Consider the following 17,174-nt stretch of genomic DNA (forward strand, 5'->3'; position numbering starts at 1 on the left):
AATAACAAATTAAAAATCATATTTGTCACCATTTTAAATTAAAAATCGTTAGTGGACATAGGATTACTATTTCACTCTCCTGAAATAGGTGAGAAAATAGTAAGAAATAATTGATCTCTTTAAACCTTATTATAGAAAATGTTTATGAATTAAAAAGTAGACATGATCAATATTGTGTTTTTTCTCTTCTTAAATTAAGATACATTAGCAAATATAGAGTTAAACTTCACTATCTTGAAATGAGATAACTAATTATGATTAAGCATTGTTTTTTCTTTAAATCTTAAAATAAAAGTTACATAACAAATAAATATTTCTTTACCCAAAAACTACTTAGAATCTTTATTCCTTATAAATTTCTTAAAATTGGCTTAGATGAGCATGATGGTGTGGCAAAGATCAATCAAAACGTTCTTACCTTTTGTTGGACAGATCTTGAGCAAAAAAGAAAAGAAAAGGAACATTAGGTGGAGTGGCATGTATTATATGATAAGGTGGAGATTGTAGTTAATGACGAATTTTAATCTAAACTTTAGGAGAGACAATAATATTTAAATACTATTTACAACTAAAACTAATTTAGTAATGAAAAATATAAAAAACATACATAATTGAACTAGAGTAAAAAAAATTCAGATATTTTATTTTCATATAAATCGTATATTGTATGCAAGAAATTCATTTTTTATCTTACTATATAATTTTGTTTATATGTCTTCATTGTTGAAAAATATATTTATATAATAGTTGAACCACAATAGTTAAGATAAAACAGATAACTTAATAAAACACTATATGACTAACAACATATAATTTAGAAATTTCAAACATGAATGACAACTAATGACTCCAAGAAAAAATGTTGAAATTGACATTTTAAACTAATCTTTTGTTGCTCATTGAAATTCATAAGATAAAAATTTTGGATAAAAAATACATATATTATTTACATTAAATGACATATAAGCATCCTTAGAATATATATTACGAATACATACATAATCTTTTTTATCAAGTGTAAAATCATTATGTACTCAAATCAAGTCATATTACTATAAGCAACATCATCATCTATATGTTAAGAGTTTGATCCATCACGTATAATTTTAAGAATAACCACACAAGTTGCACAATATTTATTTATCAAGCTAGAAATTAAAGAAATATTTGATTTTCAAAGAGTATTTCCATAAACACGTCATTTGGGTGTAGGTAAAGAAAACATATTTCTTATTCCAAAAAGTGTGTCACTCTATGTATTATATTTTATAGTTTAAAAGTTTAATAATTGATTATTTTTCTGGTCAATCATAACAAATGACACTTAAAGTGACACACTTTGTGGAACAACAAATATATTCCATAAGATAAGAAGGTAAAAAAAACATTTTAAAAAAATTCAGGGGGAGCTGCCCCCACCTGCCCCTTAAATCATCGCCCCTGATTGTAGTTGCACACCCTAGGCTGTAGTTTACATAAAGGAACCATAGTCATGTTTTTTTAATAGGATGAATAGGATCCCATCCTACCCGTTCAATCAGTTTGGTCTGACTATGATTGAATATGAATGAGTCTTATCAGGTTAAGGGTCGGGTTTAGGTTCAAAAATTAGACTCAATCGATATTTAGGGTCGAATAAAGGACAAACATGACCCGACTCATGGTCACTCATTCATTATATTTGTATACATGTGTCTATTCAATTGTGTATAAAGTAATGACATACTTTTGGTAAAAAATATTATTGATTCTCTAATTTTTTATGATATATACATATTAACAATATGCATATATGTATTGTTTCATATGTATATTGAAAAGACTTTATTTAAAAGAAATATGCGTTATATTTAATGAGATCGAGTTCATGATCAAAGGTTCACCTAATCAACATTTGGGTTAGGTTAACTCCAGGTCTTGGGCCAAGTTCAAATTAAAAAAATGACCTAACCAACATTTTAGGGTCTGCCAAGGGACAAACTTTACATGTCCATGTTCACCCCTACTTTTAATATACATGGAGGATGCTCTAGAATGAAGAGTGTAATATCTATGTACTGCATATATAAGAATTTATACATAGTTAATATATTATTCATTATTTATTTGTATTATATTTTTTGAAGAATCAACGATGATAAAAAATGAAATTTTTTCGATATTTTCAAAGAATTTGCTATATAAAAAACTAAGACCAATAATAAAGTAGAGATTGACTTATGTAAATATTTATACACAATTAATATATTATTTATTTGCATTAGTTTTTTTTAAGTCAATAATGATTAAATATAAATGCTAAATAATTTCCAATCATCCATTTTCTCTTAATTTCACTATGTTACTAAAAGATAAAATAATGTAAAAACTCACATAAAAAATCTTACATGTAAGCCAAATTAATAATTTAGATTGTTGAATGACATTTTCATTTGAAATCTTAGATGTAAAAGACTAAAATATGGGAAACTTTTTCCATATTTTCAAGGAAATTGCTGTACGAAAAATACCAAACGAGTCTTTACTCCCTTTATTTTTGTTGCATTGCTTACATCCTTTAAATTACAATGATGCAGCGTCAGAAATAACCATCACTTTGAGTAACGGTATACGAATTATTATTATTATGTGCTATATAAACTTGGACTGACAATTGAAGCTTCGGAGCAAGAGATTTAATTCAAATACTTGTAAAAGGACCAAGACAAATGAGTAAGGCACAGTTTTTCAATCTCCACTATATTCCACATTAAATATAAAATTGATAAAAGTGAATACTCAAGAGAAGATGAAATATCCAAATAACAAGTAATAACGAAAGTAAATCTCATAAGAAAGGCCACAAATTTTTTGTCTTCAACATTAAGATTGATTAAGCATTAGAGCCTAAAAAACTTTCTAAAGTTCTACATCATTTTGTCTCAAAAATCAAACAATACAGATTAGCAACATAATTTACTGAGAAAGCACTTTAACTAATAACGACCAATTCCCCAGACTCTGACCACACCATCAGTGTAGCCACTAAACAAAGTGCTCCCATCTACACTCCATGCCAAGCTTGTAGAGTAGATAACCTATAAGGCAGTGGCAGAAAAACAACAAATTAATACATGTATTGAAAATGAGTAACATACATTTTGGGGTCGAAAACAAATGAATCTATTGTGAACAGATCTAAGCTGGCAAAACTAAGAACAACTCAGTATATAATACGATGCGAATACAAATATAATCGTATCATACTATATAAAATAGGACACGGTCACCATAACGAATTAGAGAGCAGGGACAACTCAATGTGAAGAAAAAATAAACTAGCATATCTTCTCTTTGCAAATCACTACAATAGCAAACTAAAGATTTTCCCTAAAAATATAATTGTCATGTAGAACATAATAAAAACATGGGAGTCATCAAGTGGTTTGATGGTGAAAAGGCTTAAAGAACGGAGTGCAAGAGGCTATGGGTTCGAGTCTTACCAACAACAAAAAAGGGAGTTATTAGGTGGTTTGATGACTAGAGTAAAAAATATGAGTGAAGGAGGTTGAAGGTTCGAGTCCCACTCACAACAAAAATACTAATATACTACCAATTGCCCATAAAAAACAAGAACATAATAAAAACATGGCAAGAAAACCTTAGACAAGGAACAGATTGATTAAAAATCAAGTCCCTTCAGCACATTTGGGGCCCAATTACCTAGAAAAATCGCTGATTATTCATTATTAAAGATACTCCCATGAAAAAGAACAAAGCACATGGTATTGTTGTGTGCATATCAAAGTGATAACTATTTAAAAAGGATAAGAAAAACAAGTTGATGAGGGATCATAAATCCGCACGGACAACTTACTAATATTATATAACTCTATCAAAGCATAAACTAAGTGATGACCATTCGATATATGGCAATGCATGTTATAAAATTTAAGCAGAGACGTTATCCTAATTGAAGTTAATTTAAATAACTCAACAGTTAATTAATCCATGTAAAAGACAATCCTCAATTCAAATCCTATATAAGCAAGACATCATATAAAATGAATCAAAAACATGATAACCCAATTAACCAATAAAACTACCAAATCATTTTCTCATCAAGCAGGGTCATCTAGCATACCAAATTAAACAACCACATAATGTACCATCATTAATCATACATATAAACAAATCAACCAATATTGATTAATAAGTAATAACTATAATCAACTTTTAAAAACTAAATAAACAAAGATACCTTCTTCTGGTTGGAGATACCGACGCCTGCGGTTGTATCAGCCTCGGTCTTGACATCAACCTTCAAATCCTCAACAATGCTCTTACTCTCCAAATCCCATATCTTAATACTCTGCTCAGTAGCAGCACATAGCCAATACCTATTAGGACTAAAACACAAACCATGAATAATGGAACCCGAATCGAGCGAGTACAGCTTCTTCCCCTCAGCCAAATCCCAAAGCAAAATAACCCCATCTTTCCCACCACTCGCACAAAGCGACCCATCAGGCGAAACCGCCACAGTATTAACATAACCACCATGACCAGCCAGTGTGTTCCTCAGCTTACAATTAGCCAAGTTCCACACCTTAACAGTTCGGTCCCACGAAGCCGAAACAATCGTAGGCTGGAGCGTGTTAGGGCTAAACCTAACACACGAAACCCAATCCGAATGACCTTCAGAATCTTGAATTGTGTATTTGCATTCACCGAGAGTGTTCCAAAGCTTAATAGTACGATCCCGTGACGCAGACACAATCTGGCGGTTATCGACGGAGAACGCGACGGAGAGAACGTCCTTAGTGTGGCCAACGAAGCGGCGGGAGGTACCGGCGGCGAGGTCCCAGAGTCGGAGTTCGGAATCCCAGGAGCCGGAGAGAGCGAACTGGCCGTCGGAGGAGAGGACGACGTCTTGGACGAAGTGAGAGTGGCCGGTGAGACGGCGGCGGGGGACACCGTAGGTTTTGTCGTCCTTGGTGAGGTGCCAGACGATGAGGGACTTGTCTCGAGATGCGGTTACGATCGTATCGGAGTTATCAATTGGGGTTGCGATTGCGGTTACGATATCAGTGTGGGCCCGCAAAGTGCCACGGAGAACTAAGGTTTCTGCCATTGATTGATATGATAGGGTTGGAGACTGAAAATGAAAGAGGCTGATACTATCTCAGATGGGTGCATAGGTGGAAAGATGTAATATATAGGGTGCTTATTTAATTAGGGTTGTGGGGATAATTAACCTTTTTTATTTTATTCTATAAATGGGATGACAATAGGTGTGAGTAATGTTTTCACGTTTCCAAATTCATTATATTTGTGGGTATTTATGTAGATAGTAGATATTTATGGATATTTAACAAGTTTTTAATTTTAATTATATATTGATTAATTGGAATTGAAACTTTTGAAAAACTTTTAAATTTGACAATAAAAAATAAATATATTTCAAAAAATTTGCTTTAGACAACTACGCAATGCATTATCAACACCAAATATAAATTTTAATTATATAGTTATGCCTAAAACCAAAACAAGTAAAAAGATAAAACATCTTTGGTGTCAATAATGTTGTTCATGGTAAGCAACCACAAACCTCTTCACATGAAAGAGAAAATGAGTGACTTCATGCTTCATCCTCTCAAGCAAAGTCATCATCATAGGATGATAATTTGAAATTGAATGTTAAAATTGATCTTCCTCTTCCATTTCAATAACATGAAGAGGGTAATATGATTAAGTCAGACAATTCAGATGAAGAGAATAAGGAAGACTACGGTGCTGAATGTTGTGAAGATCATGAATTTTCTGAACCACCTCATACATTTTTATTGACTTCATATAATAAGCATGTTGTGCACCGCATATTGTAAGGCAACATAAGTATAAAATTTAAATTCCATTGATATTTACCTACTTTTGAATTGAATTTTGTTAAGTAGATCTTTTTGTTATTATTCATGAGTGTGGACCATCGGTAGGAGATGAGTAGAAGAGTTTAGAAGTAGAAAATGTCTATAAAACTAATGTTCACTTCATTCTTCTCATGCTCGATAAAAATAGGATTGCCCCTGGTCCTAGACGGGTTCAACACGTGGTATTAGAACCAGTGGTTCAATTATGACTTAGTGGATTTAAGGGGAAACTGATCGATAAATTTGTGGTGCCCACACTAAAGGGAGAGTTGTTGGAAATATTCAAGTTGAAATCTCATAATACCATTGCCTTAAGATTTTAGTCAAAGCCTTGATGTCTCATGGTCGCTCTTCATTCTTCTCATAACCAATAACAATAAGACTCCCTGATAGTTGAAGACTTCATAGTCGCGGACAAGTCCAACACATTCCCTTTTGTATTTAGCAAGCTAGAACCCATGAGTTACTCTAATTTTGCAATTGCTATTGTCACATTTTATCTTTCTAATAGTACCCATCTCAGTTAATAGAGTCAATGTTTTTTGTGGTACAAAATGAAAATTCTTCATAGAAGTCATTGTCCACTTGATGCTTCACTTTCACGATATTAGTTTGAAATGAACCCACTATGTCAGTGTGTTGACATGTCAACATTATATGAGAGTTGAATTCCTCTCCAATACTGGACTCTTCAGTAGTGGAAGTAATGGAAAATATAATTTTGTATTTGTTTTCATATTTGTGAATTTAAGTATAAATAAAAATGTAAACCCTTAAATATTTGTTTATCCCACATGTAATTTAAGTATAAGTAAAAACGTGGACCCTAAATAAAGTAGCTATATCCCTTCGGTTATTCGACAATGTTCGCTTGAACGGAGCATGACATAAGTAAAGTCATGATAAAGAAACATGAGTATTTATATAAAAAACAAGAAGAAAACTTGGTTGGAGACAACCTCAACATATCACATTTGGAGACACTAAATCATAATTTGACAAATCATTAAATTATGTGTTTCAGTCCACCAAATCATTAAATAGAAAATCAAGAAAGAGAAAATAAAAAGGACATTGGGGAGAGAGAAAGATAGGAAAACTTGATTTAATGAAGTGAGACCAACAATTTAATAATTTGTCAAACTATGATTAGTTTCTCCAAATGTGATGTGTTGAGGTTGTCTCCAACCAAGTTTTCTCTAAAAACCCATTCAAGATGCATGGACTTACTTCCATCAATTTTTACAGTGTTTATCGATTAGTACTTGTATCACCAACATGTGTAACCTTATTTACCTAATTTTCTACAAATTTCTTTTTGTTGTCATTTCAACGTATTCCAAGAAGCCTCCATTATCTTTGCATTGCTCAACAAACTTATCAAGAATGTTTGATATTCATCCTCATATTTACAATTGTTGTTACCGTATCTTGCAATAATTTTAAATGTCACGAAATAATATTTACTGAATGAATCAAGACTAGGTTGCTCTCTTAAATGTATTTCATGATATTGTCTAAAATGTGCAAGTAGACTATCAATCACGCTGTCTCAGGATAAAATAGTTCAGTTTTCTAATCGAATTCTTACTACACTATAAGAACTCATATCGAATACACCCACAATATGACTACAAGTGTCAATTCTCGAAATACCCACAGTATGTCTACTCATGCCAATTCTTTTCTCACAATCTGACTACTTGTGTCAATTCTCAAAATCTCACAATTTAGCTACATATGCCAATTATTAGTGCCACAGAAAGAAAGAGAGAGAAGTTTGCCGGAAATCTAAGACACGATCATGTTGCTCTCTTTAAAACATTTCGTGGTACCGACTAAAATGTGCAAGTAGACTATCAGTCACAACATCTTTAGGATAAACCAATAGATCGTCCCCCATAGGCCAACATGATTGACGAGCCATTTGTGGCAGTGTTATCTGAGGTTACTTTGGTTAGAGGATTTGATGGGTGGTGGGTAGATATTAACACCTCTCGCCATGTTTGCTATGATAGTGCTATGTTCAAAACATACACAGATGCTGATAGGAAGAAAGTGCTGTTGAGTGATTCTCACACTACCATTGTTGCTAGAACTGATGACGTGGAGCTAAAATTTACATGTGGAAAGACTCTGATTCTCAAAGATGTGATGCACATCCCAGATATGAGGAAAAAATTAGTTTTTGGTTTTCTTCTTAATAAGGCTGGTTTTACCCAGACCATAGTGACATACTTGTATCCTCTTACTAGGAATGAGGTATTTGTCGGAACATGGTATGCCACTGGTGACATGTTTAAATTAAATGTTGATGTTTTGATGAATAAAATTTCAAATTCAATTTACATGTTGTGTGGTTTTAATATTTGGCATGCTAGACTTTGTCGTAGTAACAAACATACAATTTCAAACTTGAGTAGCTTAGTTTTAATTTCAAAGCTATCTAATTATGATTTTTATAAATTGAATGACATTATTCATGAAATAACTATACCTTATTCACCTGAAATGAATAGTAAAGCTGAAAGAAATGGGGAGAAGCTGAAAGAAATGAGGGAGAGAAAAGAAAATCAAGGAAATATTGCTTGATTGGTGCAAGAAATATGAAGGGGTGATGCATCTATTTATAGCATGAGGCCCCCAACGACCATCTTCATCCGACGAACCAAATGAGAGATGCATTCCCAACGACTACATGATCCAATGGTCATATCCCCAACAATAATATTCCCAACGACCATATTCACAGTGGTCATATCTTAACGACCATATTTACAGCAGCGATAACGTTCATATTCTTTACTCTCATTTAGAGTTTTTTTTCATTTCTCATCCCAAAAAATCCTCATTAATGACCCATTAATTTATTGCTTAAAACCATCAAATTCTAACAATTCCCCACTTGAAATTAGAAAACGCCTTTTGGGGATTTATGTAGTCCCAATAAGATTACGCATAAACAAAAGTGTCACACGGCTTGAATCTTTGCATAGTGAATAAGATCCAGATTTTATTAGAGTGACTCGTAGTCTTGAACTCTATCTCGAACATCAAACTATACACAACCTTTTCAAAGGTGTATTTTATAAAGTTCGTACGTTAAAGGCTATGCACATCAATCCTAGTATAGTAAATGCTCTAGAAATTTATGTCCCTAAATTTCATAGGAAGCGGCCCCCACTTCCACATTCGCATAGGTAAGTCTTTCAAGAGTACTCTTGTAGTCTAGGTACTCCATTATAATTGGAGTATAGATCTCATTAAGAGTTTAATTCATCCTTAAATGTACTGCAGGAATCATGCTTCTCATAATTTTATAGCATGTTCATTCTCATATCACTTTATAATTTGTTATTACCTATTGAACCTATTTCTTAGGATCTCCAATCAGTTAGGCCGGGTTACCATCGTGAGTGACCTTCATTCTAATGACAATAATCTCATACTTTTAGAAGTATTATGGATTTTCTCTCTATCTAATCCTTTCATCAAAGGATCTACTAAATTATTCTCTCTGTGTATATGATCCACTCTAGTAGCTCATGTAGAGAGTAACTCTCTAACAATGTTGTGCTTATGACATATTTGTCGTTTCTTACCGCTATAAAGACGGTTCTCAATGTTTGTGATAGTCGTGGTACTATCACAATGAATCAATACAACTCGTATTGTTTTTCCCATAAGGGAATATCTGCAAGCAAGCTCCCCAGCCAACTTGTTTCTTCACTAGTTGTTGCTAGTTCTATCATCTCAACTTCCATAGTGGAATGAGCCAAAATAGTTTGTTTATTTGACTTCCAAGAAATAACCACATCAGCTATGCTAAATATATAACCACTAGTTGCTTTAGAATTATCTTAAAGCATGTTCTAATCAGCATCGCAGAATCCTTCTAGGATAGTTAGAAACATTCGTTAATGTAATCCAATGTTTATTATTTTCTTAAGATACCTCATTTCTCTTTACATAGCATGTCAATACTTCATACTAGGTCTACTAGTAAACCTATATAATAATCCCACGACATAGGCAATGTCGGGTCTACTGCAATCACTAACATATCGAAGAGTGCCAATGACGCTATCATACTTAGTTTGTCTTACACTTTCGCTAGTATTCCTAAAATGTTTTACATTTGGATCATATAATGTGCTAGCATGTTTACAATTAAAGTATTTATATTTCTTTAAGATCTTTTCTACATAGTGAGATTTATCTAAAGAAATTCATTCTTTTGACCTAGTAATATTTATTCCAAGGATTACAATTGCTCCTCCAAGGTCTTTCATATCAAAGTTGTTACATAACAATGATTTCACATTATTCACAACATGGATATTGGAACTAAATATGAGTAGGTCATCTATGTAGAGACATATGATAGTGCAAATGTCATTTTTTGATTTGTAATAAATGCGTTTGTCATTTTCATTTACCTTAAACTCATTCGAGACAATTAAATTGTCAAACCTTTCATTTACCCCGACTACAAGGTGAGCCTTGTATTTATCCATTGTGTCATCGGGTTTCACTTTCTTTTTCAATATACACTTACAACCAATCAGTTTACAACTAGTTGACAAATCTGCTAATTGTCAGGTCTTGTTAGACTCTAGAGAATTCATCTCATTATTTTTGGTCTCTTGCCACAAGTCATCATCCAAAGAAGTTAAAACTTTTCTTGGAAAGTTGATGGATCATCCTCCAATGTGTAGACCATATAATGAGGTGCATACTCTCTAACAGTTCTTGCTCTCTTACTTCTTCTAGGTTCTATTTCTAACCCTTCATTTTTATCATTATCTCTAATCACATGTAAGTGACTAGTTAACGTGCCCCCACTATTCCTCAATTTAAAATGGAATTTATTTTTATTGAAGTCAACATCGTTAGACTCAATGATCACTTGTGCCTTAGAAAGTTTTTGAAGTCCTCCCAGGCAGGAGAGAATTTGTCAATAATGACAACCACTTGAAATTGTTGATCTAGGGGCATACGCTTAAAGATAATTTCATTAGCAATTCTCTGTATATCATGGGACTGAGACTCTCTTGATTTATCATTGGCCATTTGATACTTGAAGTAGCAACTAACAACCTACTTTTTACTCTCAACTTCCTCACTGTCAATTTTTCTTCTCAAGTGCATACCAAATTAATTTGACAAACTTGTATGTGATGTAATAATCATATAAATTATCAGACAACCTATTCAGAATGAAATTCTTACATAGGTAATCATTTTCGTTCTAGAGAGCAAAGTCAATAGTCACTTTATCATTCTCATATTTTTTTGGTACCACCAGGACATCAGTTTTTAAAATGTGGGCAATTTTTCTCATAGTGGAAAAAAATTCATCTTTATGTTGTCACTGTTTGAAATTAGTCTCATCAAACTGAAATGGTTGTTCAAGGTCAAAGTTGTTCGATTTAGTAATATTATTTACGAATGTCACTATAATAAGAAACGTCTTAAAATTTGATAACCTGGTCATGTCTCAATCAATAAGTATTATTTTATACCATTTAGAATCGTTGCAAGCAACTAAGGTAACAACAACGGGAGACACCATTCAACCATGTTCCCTTGAGTTTTAGGATGTCATGAAACAAAATGCAGTACTGGATGTATCCCGATTAACTGCTGGTCAACAGAAGTATTTTGTATCTATTACTCTTGTATGTATTATCCATCATGAGAATAGTGTTGAACTTATGCGACACAGTTATGGAAATTGGATGACCCGAAAAAGTTTCTTCCAAAATATTTGTATCATTATATCTTCTATGCCAGGTCTCATATCCTTTATATGTCAATAACTTCATAAGATTTGCATTTGTGTTCTTGCCTCACAATTCTTATCCATTTTTTGTGCGAGCACTGTAACGTGTAAACTACAGTGATGGTAGTGCAATTGTTGGGATAATGATCCTTCGTAGTATTCGTCACTCTTTTGAGATTCATTCCATTCTTCGTCAAGAAGTTTAGAAGCATTGTTGTTCCTCTATTAGCCTACCAGGATAAGATAACCAACTATAGTTTCATGTTTGTGTTTACCACATTTAACGTAGTCTTGCCTAGTTTTCTATCATGTTATGAATGGGAATTCTAGTTTTAGAATGAAATTTGTTAAGTCTTATACTCTTATTATAGTGATATGTGGAGAAAACATATCCCACTTTTTTTGCCCCTTTGAATTGTCCTCATTGAAATATTGTTGTTTTGATTCTACTGATAGCAGAAATGATACATCGTTACAAAGTTATAAACTGTTTCATGTTGGTGTCAGATTCTGATTCATGAGGATGATCATGTCCTAATTGTCTTAGACATCCTATATTTGAGTCCAACCTCATAACAGTGATGTTTGATTAGTGACGAATTTAGGAGCCCGGGGCAAGGTGTCAACATAGGTAAAAAAAATAAAATTATAAATATAATCAAATATAAAAAAAATAAAATCATTAATGTCAACATTAACATATATTTAATTGAATAAATTACATATTTTATAATTAATTTATTTCACATTTTTGAAATCATTGAATGATCAATCTATTGTCAATGTTATTGAATACTTATCGATAAATTTAAATTACTAGACAATCATTCATTCATGCATCATCTCTCATTCGACTATACAACCTATTTTTTCATAATTTTCATTGTTGGAAAAACATTTTCTAGAGTTGAATTGCTAAATTCAAATAAACTAATAGATAAACAACAAGTCTTCTACTTTCAAGTAACTTATCTGAAAGATTATGGATTTCTTTTAAATAAACAAATTCAACATTGTTATGCATATTAATAATGTAAGTCTTAGGTTGATTATTAAACATCATCAAATCAACTAAACAAATATCATATAGATAAAACTTTATAAAATTTATCAGTTTTGTCATATTAAAATTAGAAAAAAAATAAACTAGACGCAAACAAAACAAACATACAAACAAGTAGCTAAATATTTATGTTAGAAAAATGATAATAAAGTTCGTTAAATTTGCATATCCATATTAATAATTCAAATAAGTGTCCCACCGTCCCTATGTTTGATTTAGAACCTCTATGATGCTAAGTCAATGCTATCCTGTCATAAAATCGTCTTGTAAATTAATTTCTTCACTTGTATATTTCAGTTTCAAGCCCACAGATCATATGCAAGTTAATGCTATTCCACTGTTCCCATTTTACCTTGTTGTCTGGTGTGCAAATTTTGTTACAATTTGAACCTCTTCTTATTGTTATATGAAAGTATGAAATATAAGTAAGGGGCACGTCTTCTGTTTCACAATGAGTGCTATTTTATGTGCTGTGATCTTGTAATTGGTCAAAAAAATACTTAAAAATTAAATTTTAATTTAAATATATATTTTTCAATCAACCACAAGGTCATGAAACACTTATTATAAGACAATAGATATACTCCTTACGTAATATATGGTATTTGAATAGAAAAGGATGTTCTTTTTTATTCCACTCCTCTCAAATTTCTACTTTTTAATATTATGAAAAGAGTGAATACCCAATTTAATCATTATAAATTTTGAAGTGCACAATATTAATTCTCGAATAATGAAAAGTTCAAATTAATACTCAAACATAAATGTGTCAAAACAATTTCCGAAAAGATCATAAAAGATGCTAAAAAGAAAAGAATCCAACTAATATGGGGACAAATTTTAAGGGACTGAAATATCTCTTTTACTCTTATGAAAATGCAAGCATATCCCAGTCAACAGTTTTCTTCTATTTCACGTTCAATAAACTAACAAACAACAAACATATACAATGCACCCCAGCTACACACAAAACAACACTATCATTTTGGCTTCAAACCAGATGAACCAATTGAGTATAAGAGAAACTAGACAAGCATTTTGGGGAGATGGGTGGGGAGAATTCTAGCCAATGATCTCTACTCTAGCAAATTTAACACAATAACTCAGCACAACCCACAATTTTTTGTTGTTGGCTAATCAACTTTAGATCCTTTGCCATAAAACTCTGGCACAACTATTTAACGTTGAGATAACAAAATTGGTTTTATCCAAAGCAAACCAAGATAAATAGAATGATGTGCACCGACAATATCTTTTGTCCAAAAAGACTCTATCTCCATGTCCCTAACCAATAGTATTTTCCAAAATAATATAAATATTAATTTATGTTTTTATAAAAAAATTCTAATTAAGTAATACATTTTGATTGACTTGATACACCATTAGGGACACCAATGAGTACATGAGATCTTCATCCCACTATTATTACCTAGATATTGAACCTCACTGAAAGTGAAAGGACCAACATTTAGAAGCTGCAACAGGCAAATGGCCCCAACTTCATACTGCAAAGTCAAATAGTGACTTTCAAACCGATGCTTGCAAATTGTGACATCCTTGTCTGTCTGAGTTTTGGAAACTTTATAAAGGAATAAAATTGATATCCAACAAATATTCCCCACATTCACATCTTCCAATCTGACCTTGATCCATCATGGAGGAGTTATCTTCCAAACACGGATAAGAACATCTCTACCAGAGCTAATCAAAGTATACTCATGGGTGAATACTAAATCACAAACCCCATATAGGTCAGCACCCTTTATGGTAATTCTACTCAATACGGGCCGATTGATTTCATATATAATGACACAACATGTTTGACTTCCCATAGAAATCCTATGAATATCAGGGAACCAAGCAAGACTGTTATGTTAGAAGTTTCACATTGAGTAAAATAGCAAACTCAATGTGGTACTTAAGCTATGAGACTCTTCCACCTAATAGACTAGTCTTTTGCATTGAGCTCTCATGTGCTTAAGTCCTAATATAGTTTATCCTAGCGGTATGATACATGTCCTCAAGCTTCACCTGCAAACAAATGTGTCAAATAGGTTACACAAGTAATCATGCTGGTATCTCTCTTCCTTGCAATCACATAAGCATTTAAAAGCACAATGAACACACTAGAGAGAAAGTATTAAACTTAATACTTCAGCTATTGTAGCTCTTAGTGGCACTTACCTCTCCGGAGGTACGATCCCACACAACAACTTCTCCATTGCTATCCCTTGATGCAATCATAGAAATGTCTGGAGAATATTTTATGACAGTAATAGCACCCTGGTGTTTCTCAAGAATAGCCTCTTCTACAAGTGTATCACCGGAAATAGAATACATGTGCAATTTACCATCCTGTCCACCAATAATGGCTTCACGTCCATCAGTGTGACAACTCCGAAATCAAATGAAACCAGAGCAAGTTCAGGAGATAGAAGTGCAACACTCAAGTCCTTTGGATCATTTCCTATATCAATGGCTTCAGCATCACCAAACTGGTCCCCATGTAAAGAAACTCGCCGTATCTGCTTGTTAGGAGATAAAGGAAATGAATGAATAAGAGGAAGAAATACTCTTTAGTTTGTTTAATTGATCTACATATCAAGAGATTTAGTCAAATGCATTATGGAGATTTCTCCAAAACTTCACTAGAAATAAACTTCTCATGTAAAACGCCATATAACTTCTTTTCATCCCATAAAAATAGGAATAGGATTGTCTGGGAATGTGATGGAATAATTTGTTTTTTTAAATTATTTAATTTAAAGATAAATTAAAATCTGAACTATTGAAAATTTATTTTTGTCACATGTCATAATTTGAAGTATGTACTGACCTCTCGTATAATGGAGAGGTGCCAGACTCATACAAAACACAAGAAAATTATTCCAAAATGTTATCTGAAAGTACCAATTTCAAAATGTTGCCATATCTTGTAAGGGAAAACAAAGCGATCAAATCATGTATATATAGATAGAGGAAATGAATGGAAAAGGGAGTCAGATTAACATTGGTGAACTCCCAATAAATGTATCACTTCATTTGATATTGCTTTTGATTGCTCAGAAAAATAATTAACTATTAATTTTTTAACTTAAATATATATTTTTCCAACCAATCATAAATAATAATACATGAAATAACATATCTTATGAGATAACAGATGTAATTCCATTTAACTAGGGGTGCGGTCTTTGCCATAATAATAAATACTCAGAAATTAGCTCACTTGTTTCCATAAGGACTCCGGCTAACAACATAAATACTATGGGTGAGCATGGGTCGGGTTGGGAGGGGTTAAAGCTTGTGCTTACCCGACCCTAAATATTGATCGAGTCACTTTTTTGAACCCGGATCCGAAGCTAACCCGACCCTAGATCCAATTAAATATAATGCATACTCATTTTAGATAAAAATTTCTCAATATCATTTATTATTATGAATATGTAGTTTAATATATAAAATGATATATGTATATATATTATTAATCATGTATATATTATAGAAAAAATTAAAGAATAAATGATACTTTCGACCAAAAGGGTATCATTACTCTATACACATTTGAGTAGAAACACATACAAACATGATGAGTGAGTAATCTTGGGAGGGGACGTGTCAGGTCATGCTTGGTCCCTACCCAACTCTAAATATTGTCTGTGTTGATTTTTTGAACCCGAACCCGACCCTAGACCTGATCAGATCCGACCATATTCGAACCCAATCATGATCGGGCCGTGCCGGGTGAACGGGTAGGGCCGGGTCCTTCTCACCCCTAATAAATACTGCCAGAATGGGCACCTTTAGAGGACAACTCACCAATCATCTGATAAGATTGGAAAGCCCAAGAGGCCCTCTAAAAATAAACATAAACCACTTTGGCTAGCTGATTATAATTGCTTTCAATATTCTGGTTTTTATTTTAATTTTCTAAATCAATTGGGCCATGATGTAAGCCTATCTTAGGAACTATGTTAACCTAATTTCTCATCAGCTAGTATTTAGCCACTAGATGGCTTGATGAATGACAAGGACAATTTTCTAGAATTATTTTTATTGTCTCTTTCCTCTTAATTTTCTTAATTGCTCTTAGTGGTTCCATATCATTGGTGCTTTCATTCCTGAATCATGCCTCCTGAAAGCTCTAACAAAAAGATTGATGAGACATTGCTGCAAAGTTTTGCTGATAAACTCCATGAACACAAGGAGCAACAAGACGAACGACATGATGCCATCACAGAATCCCTGCGAACCATCACCGAAAGACTGGCCGACCTACCCATTCTTCCACCCCAACCACGAGATCCACCTCATTTAGCTTCCTCTTCCGACGTATGTAACCCTAACCCACAACCAACACCAAACCCTACTTCCTTTTCCCTCCAAATCAGCCTCAACACATCATCTCTCTTTCCCA

At 32.9% G+C, this 17,174-nt stretch overlaps 1 protein-coding gene across 1 annotated transcript; it reads right to left on the reverse strand.

Annotated features, from left to right (window-relative positions):
- Positions 1–2,794: 2,794 nt before the first annotated feature.
- Positions 2,795–5,180, reverse strand: LOC109341252 (guanine nucleotide-binding protein subunit beta-like protein). The gene is made up of 2 exons (XM_019579106.1): positions 4,241–5,180; positions 2,795–3,077 (listed from the first exon to the last, which is right to left on the reverse strand). The coding sequence occupies exons 1-2, from the start codon at positions 5,111–5,113 to the stop codon at positions 2,976–2,978; spliced, it is 975 nt and encodes a 324-aa protein (XP_019434651.1). The 5' UTR covers positions 5,114–5,180; the 3' UTR covers positions 2,795–2,975.
- Positions 5,181–17,174: the final 11,994 nt, after the last annotated feature.

This window comes from Lupinus angustifolius, unplaced genomic scaffold, assembly GCF_001865875.1.
Source record: "Lupinus angustifolius cultivar Tanjil unplaced genomic scaffold, LupAngTanjil_v1.0 Scaffold_416, whole genome shotgun sequence".
NCBI lineage: Eukaryota > Viridiplantae > Streptophyta > Magnoliopsida > Fabales > Fabaceae > Lupinus > Lupinus angustifolius.

Bases quoted from the DNA above. Each gene is read 5' to 3' on its own strand.
- LOC109341252 (XM_019579106.1), bottom strand. From the start codon at position 5,113: ATGGCAGAAACCTTAGTTCTCCGTGGCACTTTGCGGGCCCACACTGAT. The intron at 3,078-4,240 runs GTATCTTTGTTT...ACTGCCTTATAG, and splicing joins GTATCTCCAACCAGAAGAAG to GTTATCTACTCTACAAGCTT.